This window comes from Crinia signifera, chromosome 19 (genome assembly GCF_055691185.1).
Source record: "Crinia signifera chromosome 19, ASM5569118v1, whole genome shotgun sequence".
Lineage (NCBI taxonomy): Eukaryota > Metazoa > Chordata > Amphibia > Anura > Myobatrachidae > Crinia > Crinia signifera.
Genome location: NC_139226.1, coordinates 5953884 through 5964082, shown reverse-complemented (window position 1 = coordinate 5964082; position 10199 = coordinate 5953884). Strand labels below are relative to the sequence as shown.

At 53.0% G+C, this 10199-nt stretch overlaps 1 protein-coding gene across 1 annotated transcript in view; it reads right to left on the bottom strand.

The window, feature by feature from the left end:
• Window positions 1-3959: 3959 nt before the first annotated feature.
• IGSF21 (immunoglobin superfamily member 21) overlaps window positions 3960-10199 on the bottom strand; it is a 400123-nt gene continuing 393883 nt past the window's right edge. The window contains exon 10 of the mRNA XM_083161891.1: window positions 3960-4193. Coding sequence (XP_083018017.1) covers window positions 4117-4193 — 77 coding nt within the window. The 3' untranslated portion in view covers window positions 3960-4116. The remainder of the gene's footprint in view (window positions 4194-10199) is intronic.

Below are 10199 nucleotides of genomic sequence, written 5' to 3'. Positions count from 1 at the left end.
CGTTTACCCCTATTTAACAAGCATCACATAATTCTAGTGATCATAACCTAGTAACCTGCATCTTTCAAACCTGTGCAGTTCCTCTTCCCTGCCTGGGGTGTCGCTGTCTGCTTTGCTGCTTCTAGCACAGTGTGGTCTGTATTTCAACATTGATATGCAGACCAGACTGTGCTAGAAGCACAGCAGAGAGCGACACCCCAAGCAGAGAAGAGGAACTGCGGGGGTTTTGAAAATTGCAGGGTGCTATGACACTAGAATTGAATGAAAAAAATCCCAGTAGCGTATAGACGAAGCCACATAGTCCTTTGGTGCGGTGTGCAGTGTTCCACCAACTGCCGCACTAATCTGTGCCCACTATCATATCACAGTCTATCAGGGCACATCTGCAGCATTGTAGGATATCCTGAGTCACCTGTGGGATCTGTTGCTGCATCTGCGGATCACTGATGCCGGTAATAGGCAATTTATTTTGTACACAACGCTTCCGCTTTTTTTCACAAAGATATTGTCGGCGCCATTTGCGATCAAAATGACATGACACGGCCTACTCTACTGGGGTGAGCATAAGAACCCAAAGAAACAATCCAGTTCTGGAAAATCCTATCATGTATACACAGCAGGCGGCTCATCATTATTTGTGTAGCACCCAGAGCCGAGTCCTGGAAGATGTGTAGCCGGTAAGGCAGCAAGCAGGGCCCTCCAACCTCTCTGGGTCTTGTGCATTACAGTTGGGAAGCTGGCAGTGTATTGGGGCTGCCGTACACTAACACCCTACAGCCATTGGGGTCGAGAGCAATAACATCCATGTTTGATGCGACTTTTCCATAAAGTGTAATTGTGGGAGACGGGCGGATGAGACACCAAGTGCCCATGAGCTGTGCCCGGTGGCACCTGGCAGCTTTGGTTGAATAAACAATGAGTTATTGTTCGTGTCCTTTGTGCTGCCACCCACCTCACCCCCAAGAGACACTTACCCGGACAAAGATTGTGCTGCACCCACCTACCCCCAGGACACTTACCTGGACAAAGGTTGTGCTGCACCCACCTACCCCCCCGGTACACTTACCCGGAAAAAGGTTGCGCTGCACCCACCTCACCCCCAGATACAGTTACCTGAACAAAGGTTGCAGTGCACCCACCTCACCCCAAGGACACTTACCCGGACAAAGGTTGTGCTGCACCCACCTACCCCCCCCCCCGGGAAACTTACCCGGACAAAGGTTGTGCTGCACCCACCTCACCCACCAGAGACACTTACCTAGACGAAGGTTGCACTGCACCCACCTCACCTCCAGAGACACTTACCCGGACAAAGATTGTGCTGCACCCACCTACCCCCAGGACACTTACCTGGACAAAGGTTGTGCTGCACCCACCTACCCCCCCGGTACACTTACCCGGAAAAAGGTTGCGCTGCACCCACCTCACCCCCAGATACAGTTACCTGAACAAAGGTTGCAGTGCACCCACCTCACCCCAAGGACACTTACCCGGACAAAGGTTGTGCTGCACCCACCTACCCCCCCCCCCCCCGGGAAACTTACCCGGACAAAGGTTGTGCTGCACCCACCTCACCCCCCCAGAGACACTTACCCAGATGAGGGTTGTGCTGCACCCACCTCACCCCCCCCCCCCCCCAAACACTTACCCAGATGAGGGTTTTGCTGCACCCCCCCCCCAGAGACTCTTACCCAGATGAGGGTTGTGTTGCACCCACCTCCCCCCCCCCCCCCCGAGACACTTACCCAGATGAGGGTTTTGCTGCATCCACCTCACCCCCCCTCCCCCCCAGAGACTCTTACCCAGATGAGGGTTGTGTTGCACCCACCTCACCCCGGAGACACTTACCTGGATGAGGGTTGTGCTGCACCCACCTCACCCCGGAGACACTTACCTGGATGAGGGTTGTGCTGCACCCACCTCACCCCGGAGACACTTACCTGGATGAGGGTTGTGCTGCACCCACCTCACCCCGGAGACACTTACCTGGATGAGGGTAGTGCTGCACCCACCTCACCCCGGAGACACTTACCTGGATGAGGGTTGTGCTGCACCCACCTCACCCCGGAGACACTTACCCGGATGAGGGTTGTGCTGCACCCACCTGACCCCCCCCCCCCCCCTGAGACACTTACCCGGATGAGAGTTTTGTTGCGCCAACCTCACCCCCCCCCAGAGACTCTTACCCAGATGAGGGTTGTGCTGCACCAACGTCACCCCCCCCCCCCCACCCCCCCCGAGGTTTGTCATGTCGGCTCTGCCTGTGTGCCTGGAGGAGACGTCTCCTTGGCATCTCCTCCGGGAGGTATTCCGCCGGCGTCTTACCAGAAGAGATTTCACTTGAACACAGAAAGGTGCAGCTGTCGGTGCAGGGACAATAAATATTCATCCACAATCTGGGCTGTATGTTAAACACGAGGAGCTGCCTAAATTGCCATTGAATAAATGATGTTTCTGCAAAATAAAGTCTGTTTGCTTGTTAAAATGAGTTCTGTGCCTCTGACCTGTGGCTGACACCAGCAAATGATGCGGTTCCCTTAGGCCGATACACGGGTACCTGGTACAATGTATTATACATGCCGGAGGAGTCTGCAGCCACGCTGTGAATACTAACGCTGGGAACAACACACTAAATGGTACAATATGTCCTTTACCCTCTCTGCCAATGACCTCAGTGTGACAGTAATGCAGCAAATGTGACACTAGGTGCTAAATATAGACAACAATATGGGAGCATTCCTTCTCCTGTACAACAATACTGTCCGTATGAAATGTCTTCTGATTGGAGGAAATGGACCGGGCGGGTCTGTCGCTAAGTTACCGATTGTTCCCGGAATATCGGACACAATGCAAATGAAACTGAAGGCAGCGGAACAGGGCGCCGCTAAGGAGGGCAGGACAGCGTAGCGCCACCTTCTGCACCAGCCTCATTCTAGAGCAGCTGGAAAAGTTGTACTTTATTTACGCAGAAGGGGCTGGTCTCTGAAGTGGGTATTCTCCATGAAAAGATTGGCGGCTGGCAGCTTGGCACTGTCTGGGCAGCAAGTGTGCCATACTCAGCTTCTAGGTGCAGAGAATACACTGTGCAGCCACCACAGGCGAATGAGGGCCGCACTACCGCACGGACCTCCTTTCTTAGGCGTAATGATCCAGGAGGGAGTTGGTCAGTCTCTCCATCACAGAAATAAAGCAATCACACACCAGCTTTCATTAGTCTGACTTGCAGAACTATTATCTGACTTGCTAACAGATCTGAACCACGTAGCCCATTTACAAGACCCATAGGGGTCAATTCATCTCGCCAGGAGACTCTGACATGGAATCCTTTATCCACAGTGATACCCCTGCACATCGCAGCTACTTGGACGTGCGCAGTAAATTCCACATTCACCAACACGTTCTAGAACACTGCGACCAATATTTATTTGTAACCACTTCCAAGGACGCTTCCGGCTCACCACATGCGGCAGAAGTGCCTAATGCTGGATCCCAGAGCCCCCCCACGGTCTACAGCAGTGTTTTCCAACCACTGTGCCGTGTTACACTAGTGTGCCTTGAGCTGTTCTCAAGTGTGCCCCCAGATCTAGAGATGCCCAAACCAGTTTACAGCCACCACCAGTTCAACTGTTATTTACTGGTCTCTTCTTTTTATGTAAAGGGCCAATGTATTTTATTTTTGTTACCTGTGTGGACCAATGTGATTGTTTTTTTTTTATAGGGGAGCCAATAGGTTTGTTTGTTTTTCCTGTGGGGGCCAATGTGTTTTGCCCTGTGGGGATCTCATAATGTGCCTTGGAAATTTTTAAATCTTATTCAAGGTAAAAAGGTTGAAAATCACTGGTCCACAGGCTACCAGCCCCGCCCCCATCAGTCAGCTGCAGCCAATCAGCAGTACCATAGAACACAGGACAGCCGGCCGGTGCATCCAGTACTATGAATAACGGCACGCAGCGAGAAGGAAAGGTTTTGTTTTTAATTTATCAGCTCGAGGAAGCTAAAACACAGACAGAAACCAACCGATAACAAGACTGGAGCTAGTATAGAAAATAAAAACTGGTTGACGTGGGTGTAATGCGTGGTGGAGTCCTTGTGTGGGGTTGGCCAAGCCGCCTATTCTCACGTGAGTTCCAGGATCACTGTCAGAGAAACGAGCACCAAGATGAGTCTGGAATGGCTGTACATGTGTCCAGAACCTGGGGGGAGAAGATACAAGAGGTAACACAATGGCACCTGTACTGCATGTGACTCGCTGTCCGGCTTCAGCCCTTGGATGTAGCCCACATGGGGTGGCTGGACCTTGGTGCCTGTAATGGGGGAATGCTAATGTGCCCAATATCAGGCAGCAGGTGCGAGCGCAGCCGGAATAACAATTGTGTGCATTACGTTTCTTTCATTCCGTGTGTCACATTCCAGCATGTAATTGATGTGGTAAAATCCTCACAAATTATGTTACTGTGATGAATATTTTAATTGCTGTAATTTTCTAAAGTTTCTCACAAGTGCAGTTAGGAAGAAAATCACCAGATTTATCATAGAAGTTTCTGTAGACGACGGACATAAAAATGTTTATTTTTTCCCCAACATCTGTCGCGTTCTCGCCGGTACGCCGTCCCTGCTGCGCGGTCTGTGTGGGGACTGTCACCCCTCCCTGTCACACTATGTACTGGGAAAGATATCGCTTTATTTATATACACACATACAATTATGTATTCCTTGGTGTGATGATGTAATAGGATCCAGCAGGATACAATGTACCCAGCTCTGGTTCCCCTGTCCTGACAACAGGCCATGTCTCATGGATTTACTTTGGCTGGCTCAGTAATGATAACATATATTTCGTCTTAAATATCTATATTTGGGATGAGAGAGGGAGGCGCTTATTACATGATATCACAGTGTCCAGCACTAGTCATGCAGGAGCATGAGGAACCTGTGTACTGGCAGGAGCACGAGGAACCTGTGTACTGGCAGGAGCACGAGGAACCTGTGTACTGGCAGGAGCACGAGGAACCTGTGTACTGGCAGGAGCACGAGGAACCTGTGTACTGGCAGGAGCACGAGGAACATGTGTACTGGCAGGAGCACGAGGAACCTGTGTACTGGCAGGAGCACGAGGAACCTGTGTACTGGCAGGAGCACGAGGAACCTGTGTACTGGCAGGAGCACGAGGAACCTGTGTACTGGCAGGAGCACAAGGAACCTGTGTACTGGCAGGAGCACGAGGAACCTGTGTGCTGGCAGGAGCACGAGGAACCTGTGTGCTGGCAGGAGCACGAGGAACCTGTGTACTGGCAGGAGCACGAGGAACCTGTGTACTGGTAGGAGCACGAGGAACCTGTGTACTGGCAGGAGCCCGAGGAACCTGTGTACTGGTAGGAGCACGAGTAACCTGTGTACTGGCAGGAGCATGAGGAACCTGTGTACTGGCAGGAGCACGAGGAACCTGTGTACTGGTATGAGCACGAGGAACCTGTGTACTGGCAGGAGCACGAGGAACCTGTGTACTGGCAGGAGCACGAGGAACCTGTGTACTGGCAGGAGCACGAGGAACATGTGTACTGGCAGGAGCACGAGGAACCTGTGTACTGGCAGGAGCACGAGGAACCTGTGTACTGGCAGGAGCACGAGGAACCTGTGTACTGGCAGGAGCACGAGGAACCTGTGTACTGGCAGGAGCACGAGGAACCTGTGTACTGGCAGGAGCACGAGGAACCTGTGTGCTGGCAGGAGCACGAGGAACCTGTGTGCTGGCAGGAGCACGAGGAACCTGTGTACTGGCAGGAGCACGAGGAACCTGTGTACTGGTAGGAGCACGAGGAACCTGTGTACTGGCAGGAGCCCGAGGAACCTGTGTACTGGTAGGAGCACGAGTAACCTGTGTACTGGCAGGAGCATGAGGAACCTGTGTACTGGTAGGAGCACGAGGAACCTGTGTACTGGCAGGAGCACGAGGAACCTGTGTACTGGCAGGAGCATGAGGAACCTGTGTACTGGTGTGAGCACGAGGAACCTGTGTACTGGTAGGAGCACGAGGAACCTGTGTACTGGCAGGAGCACGAGGAACCTGTGTACTGGCAGGAGCATGAGGAACCTGTGTACTGGTGTGAGCACGAGGAACCTGTGTACTGGTAGGAGCACGAGGAACCTGTGTACTGGCAGGAGCACGAGGAACCTGTGTACTGGCAGGAGCACGAGGAACCTGTGTACTGGCAGGAGCACGAGGAACCTGTGTACTGGCAGGAGCACGAGGAACCTGTGTACTGGCAGGAGCACGAGGAACCTGTGTACTGGCAGGAGCACGAGGAACCTGTGTACTGGCAGGAGCACGAGGAACCTGTGTACTGGCAGGAGCACGAGGAACCTGTGTACTGGCAGGAGCACGAGGAACCTGTGTACTAACAGGAGCACGAGGAACCTGTGTACTGGCAGGAGCACGAGGAACCTGTGTACTGGCAGGAGCACGAGGAACCTGTGTACTGGCAGGAGCACGAGGAACCTGTGTACTGGCAGGAGCACGAGGAACCTGTGTACTGGTAGGAGCACGAGGAACCTGTGTACTGGCAGGAGCACGAGGAACCTGTGTACAGGCAGGAGCACGAGGAACCTGTGTACTGGCAGGAGCACGAGGAACCTGTGTACTGGCAGGAGCACGAGGAACCTGTGTACTGGCAGGAGCACGAGGAACCTGTGTACTGGCAGGAGCACGAGGAACCTGTGTACTGGCAGGAGCACGAGGAACCTGTGTACTGGCAGGAGCACGAGAAACCTGTGTACTGGCAGGAGCACGAGGAACCTGTGTACTGGCAGGAGCACGAGGAACCTGTGTACTGGCAGGAGCACGAGGAACCTGTGTACTGGTAGGAGCACGAGGAACCTGTGTACTGGCAGGTGCACGAGGAACCTGTGTACTGGTAGGAGCACGAGGAACCTGTGTACTGGTAGGAGCACGAGGAACCTGTGTACTGGCAGGAGCACGAGGAACCTGTGTACTGGTAGGAGCATGAGGAACCTGTGTACTGGCATGAGCACGAGGAACCTGTGTACTGGCAGGAGCATGAGGAACCTGTGTACTGGCAGGAGCACGAGGAACCTGTGTACTGGCAGGTGCACGAGGAACCTGTGTTCTGGTAGGAGCATGAGGAACCTGTGTACTGGTAGGGGCACGAGGAACCTGTGTACTGGTAGGAGCACGAGGAACCTGTGTACTGGCAGGAGCACGAGGAACCTGTGTACTGGCAGGAGCACGAGGAACCTGAGTACTGGTAGGAGCACGAGGAACCTGTGTACTGGCAGGAGCACGAGGAACCTGTGTACTGGCAGGAGCACGAGGAACCTGTGTACTGGCAGGAGCATGAGGAACCTGTGTACTGGTAGGAGCACGAGGAACCTGTGTACTGGTAGGAGCACGAGGAACCTGTGTACTGGTAGGAGCACGAGGAACCTGTGTACCGGCAGGAGCACGAGGAACCTGTGTACTGGTAGGAGCACGAGAAACCTGTGTACTGGCAGGAGCACGAGGAACCTGTGTACTGGCAGGAGCACGAGGAACCTGTGTACTGGTAGGAGCACGAGGAACCTGTGTACTGGTAGGAGCACGAGGAACCTGTGTACTGGTAGGAGCACGAGGAACCTGTGTACTGGTAGGAGCACGAGGAACCTGTGTACTGGTAGGAGCATGGTCAGTGTGTGCCTGGGTGACATCATACGGTTGCCAGCCTCCACTGCACTGGCTGTAATCACATGTGCCTGTCTGTCCTGCTGCTGGGGACTATGGGTCATATCTGATATTTCCCATAGAGGTGTGACCTATTATAGGCCGAAACCTGACTTCATCTATTCGGATGTGGTATAGGGTTCCGACAGTCGGGATTCCGACTGGCCGGACGCAGACAGCATTGTGCTGCGCTCGCTATGCTCGCCACCTATTCTATTCTCCCTCTTTGGGGGTTGTGGACCCCCACGAGGGAAAATAGCGGGTGGCCGTCGGGACCCTGTGTGTCGGTGTTTTGACTGTCGGTATCCCGACATCGGGTAAATGCCTGTCGGGATCCCGATTGTCGGGACCCTGTCCGGCACCCATCTACTCCTGGGGACATGTAAAATTCCAAGGCTACAGCCATAAAATTTAGGTTATTCTGCCCCCCCCCCCCCCCCCCCCCCCTGATGGGCATGTGCTGATTATGTGGCGCTGATTGCGCCCTCTGCCACCACATTATACGGGGATTTGCATGTGTAGGATCCAAGCACTGGCGCTGAGCCCCCCTGACAGCGATACCACATGAGGGACTGGGGACCAGCAATGCACTGTGACTACAGCAAACCTCAGCCCCCGCACTTGGCACCACGTGGGCAGCTCAGGTATTAGGTGGTTGCCCGTCTCTATGTACACATAACATACAGGACACTGCAATGACATCTTCTCATCTACTGTGACACAAGTGGTCGGAGGGTTCCGCTCTGTAGGTGTATATACCCAGGTGCCCCAGATCTGCAATACCCAGAGTGCATCCTACAGGATCCACAGTAACCGGTACAGAATATAAATGACCCCCCCTCCCCCGACTCTGCACCCTGTATATCCGCTGTGTCTCTGCCTGGCTGACAGTATATGTAGCTTCTGTCTGCACACTGCCCCCCCCCCCCCCCCATGTCACTGCCCCAGAAACTCTGCACCCTGTATATATGCTGTGTCTCTGTCTGGCTGTATGATATACACAGAATACGTAGCTGCTGTCTGTACACTGCCCCAGGTACTCTGCACCCTGTGTATATATGCTGTGTCTCTGCCTGGCTGTATGATATACACAGAATACGTAGCTGCTGTCTGTACACTGCCCCAGGGACTCTGCACCCTGTATATATGCTGAGTCTCTGCCTGGCTGTATGATATACACAGAATACGTAGCTATGTCTGTACACTGCCCCAGGGACTCTGCAGCCTGTATATATGCTGTGTCTCTGCCTGGCTGACAGTATATGTAGCTGATGTCTGTACACTGCCCCAGGGACTCTGCACCCTGTATATATGCTGTGTCTCTGCCTGGCTGACAGTATATGTAGCTGCTGTCTGTACACTGCCCCAGGGACTCTGCACCCTGTGTATATATGCTGTGTCTCTGCCTGGCTGTATGATATACACAGTATATGTAGCTTCTGTCTATACACTGCCCCAGGGACTCTGCACCCTGTATATATGCTGTGTCTCTGCCTGGCTGTATGATATACACAGTATATGTAGCTGCTGCCCCAGGGACTCTGCACCCTGTATATATGCTGTGTCTCTGCCTGGCTGTATGATATACACAGTATATGTAGCTTCTGTCTATACACTGCCCCAGGGACTCTGCACCCTGTATATATGCTGTGTCTCTGCCTGGCTGTATGATATACACAGTATACGTAGCTTCTGTCTGTACACTGCCCCAGGGTCTCTGCACCCTGTATATATGCTGTGTCTCTGCCTGGCTGTATGATATACACCGTATACGTAGCTATGTCTGTACACTGCCCCAGGGACTCTGCACCCTGTATATATGCTGTGTCTCTGCCTGGCTGTATGATATACACCATATACGTAGCTATGTCTGTACACTGCCCCAGGGTCTCTGCACCCTGTATATATGCTGTGTCTCTGCCTAGCTGTATGATATACACAGTATATGTAGCTGCTGTCTGTACACTGCCCCAGGGACTCTGCACCCTGTATATATGCTGTGTCTCTGCCTGGCTGTATGATATACACAGCATACGTAGCTATGTCTGTACACTGCCCCAGGGACTCTGCACCCTGTATATATGCTGTGTCTCTGCCTGGCTGTATGATATACACAGCATACGTAGCTATGTCTGTACACTGCCCCAGGGACTCTGCACCTTGTATATATGCTGTGTCTCTGCCTAGCTGTATGATATACACAGTATATGTAGCTTCTGTCTGTACACTGCCCCAGGGTCTCTGCACCCTGTATATATGCTGAGTCTCTGCCTGGCTGTATGATATACACAGTATACGTAGCTATGTCTGTACACTGCCCCGGGGACTCTGCACCCTGTATATATGCTGTGTCTCTGCCTGGCTGACAGTATATGTAGCTGCTGTCTGTACACTGCCCCAGGGACTCTGCACCCTGTATATATGCTGTGTCTCTGCCTGGCTGACAGTATATGTAGCTGCTGTCTGTACACTGCCCCAGGGACTA